The sequence below is a fragment of the Barbus barbus genome, assembly GCF_936440315.1.
Source record: "Barbus barbus genome assembly, chromosome: 14".
In the NCBI taxonomy this organism is placed as follows: Eukaryota; Metazoa; Chordata; class Actinopteri; order Cypriniformes; family Cyprinidae; genus Barbus; species Barbus barbus.
Window position 1 is genome coordinate 15879756 of NC_136742.1, and position 15955 is coordinate 15895710.

The following is a 15955-nucleotide window of genomic DNA, read 5'->3' on the forward strand; positions in this document are numbered from 1 at the left end:
AAATGTGTATTTAAATTTTAATATTTATTTTTCTAATGAAAATAACAATTTGTTAAAAAAATACTTTTCTGACATATTTGTCATTATAAACAAATGAAATAATATAAATGTCATACCCTTGGGTCCTTCCTCAATTTCAACAATACATCATCTACTTAAGTCTACTATTTTAGATTTTATTTTATTTCAGACTTAAATCAGTATGCATGTTGGCCCAATCAGACTTGTGACCAAAACCCTTCCGTACTGTTCTCAGGCATTAAGTGTTGATCTCTAAACAGTCATAATCAAACATTTCATCTGTCTCTTGCAGGGTTTTGTTATCGAGTTACTGTTGACACTAGAGGCTGGTATAGACACTCTTGCTGAAACTATGAAGAGCTACGACCTGCTCACTGCACTCTCACAGTAAGACATGCTCTGCTATGACAAATCATAAAAATATTATTTCTCCTCATCTATAACACATTTTTTTTACCCAAATAAACGCAGTCTCCCCCTCTGTAGGGCCTCCCATGATCCTCTGCAGGGCACCAAATTTGCCAATAACAGGAAAAGTACCGGTCAGCTGAACCTTGGCAGTGGAAGTTTCTTGCATGTCCATTACAGCCACGCTCGCAGCAACTCGCTCCGTGCCAGTCTGATGGGTGAACGCCTGGGAGACCGCTGCCGCAGCAATACCCTCGATGTAGCTGATCGTCTTGGTGGCAGCCACGGAAATCTAGCCCGCACACGAAGCTTATCATCATTACGAGAAGATGGTGTTCGTGGCGATGGAGGAGGAGGATCTGGTGAGGTTGTGCCACCAACTGACCCCACCAACCTGATGGCGACGGTCTTCTGGATTGCAGCATCGCTGCTGGAGTCCGATTATGAGTTTGAGTACTTGCTGGCACTCAGGCTGCTGAACCGACTGCTGGCCCAGATGCCCCTCGAAAAGCCGGACAGCAGAGAGAAGCTGGAAAGAGTGCAGGCCAAACTGAAGTGGTACAACTTCCCCGGCCTGCTGACGCTCTTCCTGAAGGGTTTCACTTCAGCTGCAACACAGGAGCTCACGATTCACCTCCTCAGTAAACTCATCACTGTGTCCCGACACACACTCATAGACCCCTCACAGCTAGCAGGTGCGCCCATAGTTCAATATCAATATCTCTTTCGGGGTTTATACATATATTTATTTTCTGAACATTATTCCTGTCAGGTTTTCCTCTGAACATCCTGTGCCTGCTTCCACATCTGGTCCAGCACTTTGACAACCCCACAGGGTTCTGTAAGGAGACAGCTGATCGGATCGCTAAAGTGTGCGCTGAAGAAAAGTCAGCCACACTGGCCAACCTGGCACACATGATGAGCTTGTACTCAACGCATAGTTACTCGAGAGACAGCACCAACTGGATCAACGTGGTGTGCCGCTACTTGCACGACTCCTTCTCTGAAATCACCTTTAACCTAGTCACATACCTAGCTGAGGTAAATTTGAATAGAGGAATTTGATTGACATACATTAACTCATACAGTTGGATTCAATAAGAGTTTTTAGAGTTTTTCAGACAGCAATAAAATTAAATAATACAGCAGCAATAAATAAATGTATATATTTGCACACCTTACAAGACTGCAACAGAATGATAACATCTCAAGTCACATTTTTCTGTCATTTTTCTGTATCTCTATATCTATATCTTGACCTATATATATATTGACCTCTTTTGCTTCAGCTATTGGAGAAGGGCCTGAACAGCATGCAGCAGTCTTTGCTACAGATCATCTACAGTCTACTGAGTCACATTGACCTGTCTGCTGCTCCTGTCAAACAGTTCAATTTGGAGATCATGAAGATCATTGGCAAATATGTTCAGGTCTGTGTACAGCTTACGCTAATGTAATTACGCTGTAGTATGTATTTGTCTGTATGAAAGGCCTGGGAGCTGTTTGCTTTGAGAGGCACTTTTGAGGAACTTTAAGCTGCATCATCACTTTCCTCCCCTGTGGTCTTTATTGAAGCTTTTCATCTCGTGAGTCCCTCAAGGTTAACTCAGGGAAAAGAGGGGAGGTATGGTGAAAAATGGCTCAAGTGTTTTGTTGTTTGTTGTGTCTGTGCGTTGCTACAGAGCCCGTACTGGAAGGAGGCCCAGAACATTCTGAAGTTAGTGGTGTCCCGCTCTGCGAGTCTGGTGGTTCCTGATGAGGTGCAGCGCTCCTACAGCACTGAGTCGACCAGCTCCCCGGAGATCGCTTTCACTCGCATATTCAACAACACATCGAAGGAACTGCCAGGAAAAACGCTGGACTTCCACTTTGACATCTCAGAGGTGCTTGGCCTGCCATCTTCTCTGTCTTCAGTCACTTTTATTGTTTATTTAGTTGTACTGCTCAGAGTTTGAAATCAGTAAGGTTTTTTTTAAATGAAATTAATACTTTTATTTCGCAAGGATGCATTACATTTATCAAAAGTGAAGTTACAAAGGATTTCTGTTTCAAATAAATGCTGCTATTTTGAAGTTTCATTTAATCAAATAATGAAAAAAGTATCAGTTTCCACAAAAATATGAAAACATTCATACAATAATAAGCGATGTTTCTTGAGCAGCATATTAGATTTCCAAAGGATCATGTGACACTGAAGACTGGAGTAGTGGCTTTGCATCACAGGAGTAATTAACATTTTTATATATATTAAAATAGAAAACAGTTGTTTAAAATTATGAAAATATTTCACATTATTACTGTTTTACTGTATTTTTGAGTATCTTTTTTCAGAAACATTTTGAAGGCTTATCTAGTGTAGTTTGAAAAAAAAATTTATATGCTCATCATTGTAGCTTTCTGACATTGTTTTTAACATTTGACCCACAGACGCCTATTATAGGTCACAATTATGGAGACCAGCGAAGTGCAGTGGGGCGTAATGGAAAACCCCAGGTAATCGCCGTGACAAGAAGCACCTCGTCTACTTCCTCTGGCTCCAATTCAAATGGGTTGGTGCCAGTCAGCTGGAAGAGGCCACAGCTCTCACAGGTATTGTCAACCATTATGAAAATCTGTCAATTCTTAACCCCTTAAGTGTCACCCCCCTTTTTTGGGGGTAGAGCTGAAAAGGGGGTGTCCAGATTCAAATTAATGTAATTCTGGAACGGTTTGGAATATGAACCTAATTTTGGGCTCGTTTTTAAAAACACACTTGGAAGTTTCTTGTACAAGTGAAAGAAGTTGAATACAATTTTTAATAAAAAAGTTATAGGTGTTTAAGTTTGTTGTAATAAAAAAAATAATTTAATATTTATTTATATTTCATAAAAAAAAAAAAAAATTAAATATGTGGTGAATTTAATTTCATGTCAAATGAAAAGCCTTCAGTCTAAAGAAGTTGTGTTCCAAATTTGACATTGATATCACAAAAAATGAGGTTTCTGTGTTATTTTTAGTCGCTATACCAACAATGTCCACTAGGTACTAGTCATGCTCCTTGTATGATTTGTAATGGACGACTGATTTGATTTACAATTTTTGTTTTATTCAAACAGCAATAAAACATGTCTAGATAGGTTGTAAATGATTTTTTTTAAAACCATAAATATGACATAAAAAATTTAATATGACCATATACAATAAAACAACTACTACTGAAAACACATTGGCCTTAGAAACAGCTCTGGCTGCTTACTGAGACTTATCTGAATATCTCCCCTGTTCATTACTGCATAAAGTTATGAGGATGGGCTCTTTCTAATCAGAAATCTTAATCAAACATAGCTACTAGACCGTTGTTACAGAAACTTCACAAAAAAAGTTTATTTCATGTATGATCATACATGAACTTGACATGCATTACATTATTTACTGAATACTTGCAACATCAATCATATACATATTCAATTTACTCTCAAAGTTTTAGATAAAAACTAGAAAATATGTTTTGTCTGAATTATTGGCAGCCAAAAAATAATAATAATACTTTTGTGATTGTATGTGTATGTATCAACTTTTTGTAACAAAAGCCAACTTCTTGGTGTTTTGTTTTTTTTTGCTATATTTTCTTGTCACAAATTAATGAATTACTGTCACTACATAATTTTAAATATAAAACAGTGGTCAAATATGAAAAATACAATCTCTAAGGTTTCCAATGATATATAGTTTGTCAAGATTAGTTTAGGTTTAGTATAGAATATTACGGTTTTAAATATGTAATGGCTTTGGGCCCACCGGTGGGCCGGTGACACTTAAAATTAACCAACTGCAGCTTTGATTGCTTTTTTATTTCAACTCTTATTTTAATGGTGATATTTTGTTGTTATTTGCTTCCAGAGAAGAACACGGGAGAAACTGATGAACGTCCTGTCTCTGTGCGGTCCAGAGTCAGGCATGCCTAAAAACCCCTCTGTAAGTTTTCCTTTTTGTATTCATAACATTATCAGGTTGCATAGTTTTACTGATTGCTAATTACACCTCTTTTCTGTAGGTGGTGTTCTCTTCAAATGAGGATTTGGATGCAGGTGACCAACAGACCAGTCTGATCCCCACTGTAGAGGAAGTGACACGGGAGGAGGAAGTGCAAGCAGAAGATGCAGGAAGTGAACAGCAGTTTGGTGTCTTCAAGGACTTTGACTTCCTGGATGTTGAGTTGGAGGATGGAGAGGTGAGCACTGATGCTCTGGGCATAATTAACAAACAATCCTCAGTCTTTTCTTGCAAGCATCTCAGAACTGATTCATGTTTCATTCTTAACAAAGAGAGAGTCTATGTGTGTTTGTATTTCTCTGACATCACCTGTGTCCGTTTGTGTGCCTCCGCATTATCTCCGAGTCTTAACTCTCCCTTGTTATCTTTCTTCCTCTTTTGCGTCCAGGAGCTTCAGGTAAGTTTTAAGCAGTGTTCAGGGAAAAGTTTGTGTTTTGTTCTATAATTGATTGGCCTCATCATTCATTCGAAAACTTGCCCATTCAGAAATTACACAAAATGAAATGTGATTCCAATCAAGTGGGTTTGTTTTTATACTTGTAGCTAATGAGTTTCACAAGTACATGGATGTTGCAAATGAACAATTTTAATTCAAAATAGAATATACATTTTGAATATAGAATTTTAATTGTGTTGTTTTCCATGTACACCGACCCCACTGTGCTCTGTGGTTGTGCGTATTGTGTTGAGATTTGTATAGTGTATTAATTTTATTTCTTATCCTTTATTTTCTCTATAATTCACACAACTTGCAGTTAAAAGTTGAAGTGCTATTCTCTTATTGGCTTTCTACGGTTCCACCTGCAGGGGGAGAGCATGGACAACTTCAACTGGGGTGTGAGGCGTCGCTCTTTGGAAAGCATTGACAAAGGTGACACCCCGTCTCTGCAGGACTGCCAGTATTCCAGCAGCACACCCAGTCTCATCCAGCCGGAGGACACCGATGAGTCATCTGAGGAGGAGGTACTGAGCGCTAGCCAGATTCTCACCCGCTCCAACCTCGTAAGTCCCCTCTCCTCTAGGCCCCCTCCACACGGGGCACCGGCATGGTGTGTCTGTGCGCCAAATTGGGCTTAGACGCTGCCACGGCCTACCTAGGCGGGGTTAGACGCTTGCTTTCTGCATAACCCGCACTTCCAGTGTCTTTAGACAAGTGCCTTCCCCACTTCTCCCTGCTCCCAAGCCAACTATTCATTTTTAGTACTCCAAAACCCTTCTTAGACCCTTAATTTGCATTATTTGTTTTGGGTAAGTATGGTGATGGGGACCCATTTTTTTCTGTCTTTTTTATTAGCCAGAGTAACTTTAATAATTTGTAGTGGTTTTGCATTCTTATACTAACTTTGCCATAGTTGTTTAGACCCTTGACAGCATGATCTCATTTAGAGGCCCACACAGAATCTGCACACACACACAACTCTGCAGAGTTCCACTAAACATTAAAGCATTAATCATTGATACATTTACACATCTTGTGTGTAGAGACGCACCGATTGCAATTTTCTTGGCCGATTTCCGATTTTTTTGGAAGTATGACCTGCCGATACAAAGTTATCTTTCCACTGCTGAGGAAACAGAAGCTGCATCTGAAATGGCATTAGATGCATTTTCACAGACAGTTTGATGAAGTTGAGCTGCCATAAATGCATTTACACTGCAAAATTTCAAATGCATAAATAATTTTATAAGATTGTTTATTTTTTTTAAAACATACAAATAAATGTTGAAAAAACGCAATGATACTTTTAAATATGACTAAACCACCAGTAGGTGGCGGCAAATGTTTTATTGAGTGAGTCATTTATTCATTCATTCAACGATTCATTCAAACGGCTGATTCATTCAGAAACCAGGCAAGTGACTGTCCTTATGAATGGGCCATTGAAACATTGACTCACTCGATTTGTTAAAAAACGTGGCTTCATTCAGTAAGGAAACACTGCTGTGTGTTGCTCGGAGACACAGAGAACAGTTCTGCTGAGGCTTTGATCAGAACAATGTTTATCAGTGAAATTGAGCAAAAACAGTCAATATTTTGTCTAAAATCTAAGTCACTTAATTTTAACTTCTTGTTTATTTAAATACTATTGTATAAAATCAGTGTCACGTTGCAATCGTGTTAATATTGATATTCGGGGAAACATCATGGCCGTATAATGTTGCTTATCTAAATCATATATTGAAAATATCTTTTTTTTCTTCTACCGCAGTATGCATCTATAAATTTCTGTGAGTTATTTTGTGTGTGCTGTCTCTCTCACGCTCAGGCTGTGCAAGCCTCATCTGGTACGACATAAATACATTATCAGTCGCCGTTTACACTGAATGCAATTAAAATTAGAATCATTCTCATGCGAAACGATGTGTTTACACGTGACTGAGTGTGCACGTGGCTGTTACGTCAAGGGATCGGCTTGGAATCGGCAAGACGTGAGACTGACTGTCACCGATCCGGGCCGGTCATGCGAAAAATCGGCCGATTCCGATCACTGGCCAGTCAATCAGGGCATCTCTACTTGTGTGTTTATTAATTATTTGTAAAATTTGATTATACTTTTAGCTTAAAACAAGAAAAGGCATCGTACACTTGCAGGCCAAAGAGCAAAAACTGACATACTTTCAACTCGTTCTGAATACAATAAACTCCAGGGATGAGATTTCTGTATTTTCCGACCTCTGAGGAATGTCCCATGTGATTGGCGTAGATCAGAGTTTTTTTGGAGGGGGGGTTGCATGATGATTGAAATCGTGCAAATGGCCTTAAGCTATTACCTAAATAAAAGATTGTTTTCTAAAGCATCATGGACGGAATGGTAGAATCAGCTTGTTACTCGACCCGGTGACTTTTTATGAATGGTGCTGAGAATTTGAGATTGCTTGTGCTGTCATAAAACTCCCAACGGTTGTGATGCAATTATATAACAGGCTGTAGTCTGACACGCCTACATGTCTGTTATTACATGTCTGCTGTGTTTAACTTCGGTCCACCTTTAGTGTTAGCTGCGCTTGGTTTAAGCCACTTTAATTTGCATTTGGGAACGCAACATTTGTCATTAGAAATGTTTATAAATCTGTTGTTGTTTACAAAGAGAAGTTTCAGTGTTACATAATCATTCAGAAATCATTCTAATATGCTGATTTGCCGCTCAAGAAACATTATTATCATTGTTAAAAACAGTTTTGCTGCTTAATATTTTTGTGGAAACAATACCACTCAAACATTTGTATAAGATTTAAAAAAAAAAAGAGAGAAAAAAATTATAATTTTAATCATCATGAATGAAAGTGATGAAGTAAATGCTGTTCATTAAACTTTATATTTATCAAAAAATAGTGTATCACCATCTCCACACAAAATATTAAGCAGCAAAATAGTTTTTAACATTGATAATAATCAGAAATGTTTCTTGAGTAAAATAAATTGTAATGATTTCTAAAAAACCATGTGACACTGGAAACTGGAGTAATGATGAAGAAAATTCTGCTTTGCATCACAGGGATAAATTTACATTTTAGAAAAATTAAAAACTTTTTTTTTAATTTGTAATATTTCACTATGACTTATTATTTATTTATTTTTTTTACTTTAATTTGATCCTTGATGAGCAAAAGATACTTATTTCAAAATCATTAATAATTGTAATGTTTCCAAACTTTTGGCAGGTACTTCAATAATAATAACAATTCTATATACTTTACTATAATATATTATAGTACTTTATTATAATATATTCTATTATATTGTAATCATGATTATTAAATGCTGCTTTTGGTTTTTTACAGGACAATAGTATGTAGTATTACAATATAAGATATTTAAAATATGCTAAAATATATATTTTTAATAATAAGTGATGGGGGCGTGGCTTGTGGGTTTGACTTGGGGCGTGGTCAGATTTTCCTTCTTTTTTGTCTCTAGCTGATCACATGCCTGAAACTCACACAGAAACATGAGTTAATTACATTGACGTACAACTTACATTGAATTACAACTTACATTATGTAATTTTCTGTGAAATTTTTACGCGAAATTAGTTTCAGCAACTAGCATCGACTCGTCCAAACTGCAAATCATGTAGTTTATTCCAGACATTAATTGAACATGTTGTTTTTTTTATTCCCTCAAAAATCAACGAAATATGCAAAGAAAATAAAACAGCATATTGCTTGTGGGCCTTCTCATTACTTAAATTGATTCTAATAATTTTTCTGCATGAATGTTTACACGTAAACTTTTTTTTTTTTGTTTTTACATTTCAAACCAAAAGTTTTTGCACCCTTCTGCTTGCTATGGGGCATGAGCTACTAAGCAGAGCTTAAAGTCCGTGTAAAGAGAATTCTGAGAATTGTTTCTAAACACATTACAAATGTTAGAAATGTATTGCTGAAGAAACACATTACAAAGACTGAACTATGTAGTACTGAATTGTGGAGTTAAACAGTTTTTCACCAATTCTGTGTTCAGGATTTTTGGGCGGGGCTAAAACAGTGGCTCGATGACGCAATGGAGCCACTGAGCGTGGCCCCGTCCCCAACACTAATAACTGTTGAGAGGTCAAGTTCTTAGTTTGTCTTTTTGAATGTCTGTGATGTTAGATATACAGATTCTAGGCAGGGACGGTTCTAGGGTGAATGGTCTTAGCCCAGAGACATCAATATGCAGAAGAATACATACAATTTAAAAACATGGAGCGTTCACAATTCACATCTAGAAACGCGAGCTGTACCGCTTTCTCTTCTTTCAAAGCGTACCGGAGGTTGTGCTCTTGTGGTGTTTGCCGTTGCTAAGCAACCATGAGCAGCGCTCGCCTTGACGACGAGAAGGTTTCAACTCACTGCAGCGCAAATAACGAGCTTGCACGCTCAAACATGTACGGCTGTATATCAGTAGCATCCATTCAGGTTGTAGCGGTATTTGACAGTTGAGAGAGACGGCTGCTTTCCCGGGAGTGGGCGTGGTTTCAGCGCCCCCAGCGTTTGAGAGCAGAGGGTCCTGCTTATTTTTCAAAGATTTTGATAACTTATTTTAGTTACTTGGCGGTTTTTGTTATTCAAATTTGGCTGGGTGGTTAATAACACATTTTTCTGTTGTGTGACAAACTCAGAACACATTTTAATATCACTTTACACGGACTTTAAGAAAACAGATTGTCTAAATGCTGCTGAGTGAAAGTCATTTTCCTTTTCCTGTTTTTGTCTCTTTCTTCCTATACTGTTTGAACAAGACTGAATGTTGAAATGGTTTTGCCAGGCGTTATTTTTCTGGCATGTCGCATGTTGTCATGATAAAAAACTAATTAAATATTAATAAGTACAGAACTTATTTTTCATTGATCTGTTATATGTGCATGTAGTATAACACTTACTTTAGAGCAGAGAATTCTACAGCAGAGACATTTTGCTTAATTTTTTTTTTTGCTAAATACGGATTATTTTTCTTTTTTACACAGCTTAATAGTGATTCAGCGACCGATGATGCCATATCCAATCACATGGACTCCCTCCAACAGTCGCAAGAGTCCTCCAGTAGTGTCCTAACAGAAGAGGCCACGCCCACCCCACCACTGCCCCGCCCAGACAGCCCCATCCCTGAGACCGCCCACTCTGACACCAATAGCAGCCAGCTGCCTGAGGTGGGATCAATCAGGAGTCTCAATAAATTGTGGTGCACGGGTGCTATTTAGCCATTTGCTTTTTGCTCTCTTGTGGAGTCAACTGGTGCTGTTTTCTCACCTATCAATTTCCCTAAATCATCCAAAAATGTCAAACTTTTAATGCCGACTTTGCTGCTAAAGTGTTTCTGGAAAATGTTACGTTTTGAATACTGGACACGGTCTGTTTCCTCTGCCAGAATACTGCCTCATGTTGTCTTTTCCTCGCACTGGGTGTTGCTTTATGGGATGCTTGTCATTAGATAATGATTGACTGCTATGAGGGCGGGGCTTGCTTGCCTGCTTTGTTTGATTGGGGCAGAGATTATCAAAGACAAACATACACCTCAGGCCTGCTATGCTAGAACTACCTCAAATTTGGTCCCAGAATGGTTGAAAAACAGACGTTAACACGCTTTAGGCTCTGACGAAGACTACTCACTTCTATCCGTGGACCTGCAACCTCATCGTGAGTATTAGTGAAAACCCACCATTCTACGAGATTTGAAATACCAAATCCCCAAACATGAAGGTTTTTTTTTTTCCTCGGTGGAACACAAATAATTTTGAAGAAAGTTCATGCTGATTTTTTTCTGTTGAATGAAAGCAGTCACCACATGCTGTCAAGCTCCAGAACTACATAGAAAATTCCAACAAAAGTAGTCCATATTATTAATGCATTATATTTCAAGTCTTCTGAAACAATATGATAGCTTTATATTATAAACAGACTGAAATTTAATGTTAACCAATGGCATTCTGTGTTATTGACATCAAGTTTGAATATGAGAGAGCTACAGTGGAGGGGAAGGCTTTTGATGAATAACGACTACATTACTGTTCACTTGCAAAAAGCTGACTTCAGAAGACTTTGAATATAGCAAATAAGTGGTTTGGACCACTTTTATGGAGCAATTTTGTGTTCTTTTTAAGGCCTGACATCGCCTGGTCACTTTATGCTTTCATTGTATGGAAAATACAGTGTGAAGATTCTTCAAAGTGTATTTTGAGTTTCAGTGCCAAGCCTTCTGTAACCGCATAAGGGTGAATAAGTGGCAACACATTTTTTTGGTGAACTATCCCTATAAATTAAAGGGCATGCAGTAGTTATCAAGTCAAACAAAGGCACAGCCCGACTGAGAGAACATTAAAGACCGCTAACAGGCTTTAGGCAGCCGTGCTACTAACACTGTAACTTAACTAACTGCTGATATCTGAATTGTTTTCCAGTTCATTTGGTTGATGTTTAAATGGCACAGTTCTATTCTAGAAAAAAAATATCTTTTTAGGATTTTCCCCCAGGTCAACCTTCATACACACAACCATCACTGTTCAGATGATTTTCAGTCAAAATGAAACTGTATGTCCCCTGATCACAATTCATAGCAGAATACTCCTCCTGTTGATGTTAATGAATGAACAACTTTTGATCAATACCTACTCAGTCCAGCCAAGACCAGTTGAGTCCAGTCCAATCATACCTCAATATCAGCTCAAGGGCATCTCGCCTGCCATTCTCCAGCTCTTAGCGTAATGAGTCCAGATAAAACCATCGATAGTCTTACTCATCTGCTTGGCCACCACAGCCAAGAACGCCTAAAAGCTTTCTCTAATACTGCCTCTACTTTGGCTTCCCGCCACCCTCCCTTCTTCTGTTAATGCATTAGACTCATAAATAGACAGGAGGAGGAGGAGAAGAAAAAAAAATAAGTTCGTTCAATTAGATGTTTTTTTTCTTTTTTTTTTTCTTGGTTGTCTCCTTAAAGTATGTTTGAATAAAACATGAGTCAACTATTGCATCGTTTGTTTGTTTGATTGGTTGACGTTTGAACCTTCAGCTAATCAATTATAAGTAGTGATCGACCGATATATTGCCAATTTTTGGCATTTTCAGTTAATCGGCAAAAGTTTGGCTAATGTATCTGAAGCAATATTTTAAAATTTTTTTACAGAGCCCAAGTTCATATGGTACATTTTATGTAAAATAATTAAAAGCTTTAATTGCGGCATGTTATTTACTATTTTTAAATTAAATGCTGTGCTATCTAATATACCTGCGAACCTACAAAGCACAAGCGAGAATACATGAATATTGACTTATGTACGTATCCACAGAGTCCTGATCGTCAGACATGTTGTGAGGCTCAGGGTAAAGATGTTTCTCCATGACTTTGCTTGATTTAATAGTCAGTTGCTATTTAGCTCAGTGCATTTATGTGATTTATGAATGGAAATACAGTGGTCCATTTAATATAGATCCTCTGATGTCACAGGTTTAATCCTCTGCTGGTCACATTTGCATCATAAGTCAATGGTGAAAGATTAGCCCCGTACCATTATTGATTTTTCCTCTCATAATAGAAGCACAGAACATGTATAGCAAGGCCATTTTGTGAGTGGCTGTGCTTAAGAGTGATGTTCACTCTGTGTAATGTTCACTACCTAGCCTGAATGTGGACCCAAATAAATAGTCCTTTCTATTTCAGTTAAAAATAAATACAGTTTCTACAGCAACAGTTCTGGAGTGTTGTGCTTAGTGCTCACAAGATAATTCAAAGATTCAAAGAGTTTTTTTTTATTATTATTCAAAGAGTTTTTGTGTATTACAGTATAAATCACTCAGAAGTAGGGCTGGGCGATAATTCGATAACGATAATTATCGCAATATAATTTTCCTCCGATATGATAAAACGATATGAAGAACGATATTTACACTGAATGTTTTTAGACTACTGTTTTTCATACAAATAGGCTACCTAAAAACCACATAGTTATATTTTTACCATGGTATTGAGGTGTTATATGTGTAGTTTCAACTGTGTTTATCATGATTTAAATATAATGGGAGACCAATGCTACTATGGGAGACCAATGCTTAATTAAGAAATTAATTTTTCTAGTTAGATATTTATTTTAAGGAACATTAATGGTCTGGTTTCTATAACTTTCAATTTGGAGCAAAATTCTGGCTTTAAACTTGAAAGAAATAAAGATTTTACATGTATCGTGATAATTATCGATATGGACTGATATTAAAAAATTGTGGGTTTTTTTTTTTGGCCATATCGCCCAGCCCTACTCAGAAGAGTTATTTGTTGTCCCCCAAAATACATGTTGCCCTCTTTGCCCCAGTCCTGACTTCCCTTTACTGTCATTTTCACAATTGCAGGATGCCAATGTTACTGCAGCAGATGAATTGAGCAGCAGTGTCAGTGAGGATACGGGGTTTGGCAGTACTCCTCCTTTACCCTCAGACCACCCTGAGCTCTGTGACTTACCTGACTCTCAGGACCCCACCGACGACCTGGACCCAGCGCCCCCTCCTCCACCGGCTGTGGACAGCCCGCCTGGATCCCTCTTTGATGACGAGCCGGTGGTGCCACCCCCCATCATAGACTCCACCTTGGGCTCCATGTGTGAGGAGGAGACTGTTCTGCCCCTTGCTCTGGACTCGGCCCCTGATTCAGTATGTGAGGAGGACGTGACACTGGCTCTGAAAGAGCTAGATGATAGGTGTGAGGAAGAAGAGGCAGATTTTTTCGGCATGTCCAGGTTGGTCTGTGATTTCTGTAGTAATCATTCACAGGGTTGAAAGTTCATCAGTCATGGCTCAGTTCCGAAATCCTACCTTGTTGTCTTCTACCAACATAGACTGCTACCTTCAAGGCAGCATCCTAAATAGAGTGCATATCAGGTTACACAGCTAGTTCTTCTCACATAACGCGCAACATATGAAATTATCAGTTGTGAAATATACACTGTTAAAGGCTGCCCAGATACCTTTTATTCCCTATTATCTGTTACAACTTTGCTCACCTAATATGCTCTCTAGGCCACTCACAACGTTTTGAGAGAGTAGTAGAATTAAAATAGCACACATGGCAAAAGGTTTGTTAAAAATGGAATTATGTACCCTAGGGGTGTGCCATATCATACGGTCCACATTTTTACATGATAAAAAAGTGTCATATCACAATATCAATGATATAGCGACGACGCGATAACGTATTTACTAGTGATGTACCAATTGTTCGGCGGCCGAAAATAGCAAAAAAATTACATTAAATAAAAAAAGCTCTTTCGGTGTTCGGCCGAATAAGCAAAAAGACCGAATCAATTGTACCGAACAATGACGTGACGCAATTAAAGAGAGGCACGCACTAATGCAGCAAACATAACGGCAGTGTGGAAGCATTTAAAACTGTCAGAGAAAGACGCAAAAGTAATTACGAGCACCAACAGACAGAGACTGTTTAGCACTGCATCTCATGTCTCCAATGAGAAGCAGAAAGAGTGGATGTTGCTGGTTACAATCGCGAAATGGCCTTAAACAATTAAATACACTGCACAACGTTATGTTTTCTAATACACGCATGAATTGCATGTGTTCACACAGTGCTGCTGGAGCTCTCCTTAGCCAGGGTTCAAAGTCCAAACCACGAGGGAAATCTGAGCTGAAACTGTTAGAGTCGTCAGTTGCTCAGAAACATTTTTATGATTTTTTACAAGGCATGTGACTTTAGCCCCTTTCACACAGTAATACCAGTAAATTGCCGTAAAATTACCGGAACGACTTTACTTTGTCTTTTTTCCGGAAAAGCACCATTCACACATCCATTCCAAAATACTGGCAAATTCTGTGACATCATTAACCTCCAATGGCTGCGCTTGTATTTGTAAACATGGAGGGGTATATGCGGTCAGACTTTTTGTTGATGGTTTCATTTTTGTTTCAAACTCTTTTGTCCCAGAGACATCGTAATAGATGACTACAAACCAGAACTTAATTTGTAAATTTCGAGGTCCTGGAACAAAGCGGGGTGATGGATCCAGCATGTGATTAGAGGAGGGAGAGGTAACGGAGCATTCAGCCGATCATGTTAGTGGCCAGGTTAAGTGATTAACAGCGTGCATCAGTTGCTTTTATTACATTTTGAAAACAGCAATTTCCAGGCCTGGGGAAAGAAAATACAAAAAAAAATGAAATTTTATTTCACAAATCTCTGTAAGAGTCATGTCCAGAATTTCGTGGGGGATTGTATGTATATTACATAGTTTTCAAGTTCATAATGAGGGAAATTCCTGCAAACATTTATTCAAGATAGCAAGTAGGTTATTTGAGTAAATAAATCCACACAAACTAGCAGATTAATTCAGTCATTTGAAAACAGCGTGAGTGATTCAGCTGGAGTGCGTCTTCTCTCTTTCACTCTCAAAGCGGCTTCACATCAGCGCATCTCGTCTGCAACGAGCTGCTGCACACCGATCCAAGACTTTCACTCGCATTTCGGGACAGTTGACAAAATTGTAACTTGCTTAATCGGGTCATTGTTGCATCATCACAAAAATGTATAATTTGCACGTCTTTTTAAGCCAATCGGCACTTGCGCGCTCCAGAGGCTGTTTCAAGGCTCACAGTCACATCCAAAGCCGCCTATAGCGAGTATCATATTGAGTTATTTTACGTAGTTTGTTGTCAAACTTAAGTGGCCAAATATACACAAAATTACACAAAAATGGCCGTCCTGGCGAGTATCCAGGTTTTTTCTTAAGTAAATGTGAACAGTTAAAAAAAATATAATTAATAATAAGGATGAGTTTTATTAACGCTGTGAATGGTGAACTCATACTTGGCAACATCATTGCTCTTGAAGGTCAGCCATATTTGTGAGTACATGAGAAAGTGCCCCCACAAACTCACTTTATTCATTCTTACACACGCACTCTCACACACACACTTCTTCTGCAGTGCTGTATATCATCCCCTAAGCCCTGATGTGTCCGGCTTTTCCATGATCGATTAATAAAAATTATAGGCAGCGATTCAGCAAAGGGCTCTAATT

The 15955-nt window shown here is 38.4% G+C and overlaps 1 protein-coding gene across 13 annotated transcripts in view; it reads left to right on the top strand.

Annotated features, from left to right (window-relative positions):
• Positions 1 to 15955, top strand: part of LOC306880188 (protein furry homolog-like) — a 123136-nt gene that overhangs the window by 95752 nt on the left and 11429 nt on the right. For 6 of the 13 annotated variants that reach the window (XM_079433527.1, XM_079433526.1, XM_079433525.1 and 3 more), the window contains 11 exons: positions 314 to 408; positions 508 to 1124; positions 1202 to 1470; positions 1719 to 1859; positions 2112 to 2312; positions 2857 to 3018; positions 4309 to 4383; positions 4463 to 4639; positions 5269 to 5463; positions 9912 to 10094; positions 13282 to 13664. In XM_079433527.1, the coding sequence (XP_079289653.1) occupies positions 314 to 408; positions 508 to 1124; positions 1202 to 1470; positions 1719 to 1859; positions 2112 to 2312; positions 2857 to 3018; positions 4309 to 4383; positions 4463 to 4639; positions 5269 to 5463; positions 9912 to 10094; positions 13282 to 13664 (2498 nt within the window). Of the gene's footprint in view, positions 1 to 313; positions 409 to 507; positions 1125 to 1201; positions 1471 to 1718; positions 1860 to 2111; positions 2313 to 2856; positions 3019 to 4308; positions 4384 to 4462; positions 4640 to 5268; positions 5464 to 9911; positions 10582 to 13281; positions 13665 to 15955 lie in introns of all 13 variants that reach the window. The other 7 variants (XM_079433530.1, XM_079433532.1, XM_079433533.1 and 4 more) reach the window with 4 other exon arrangements.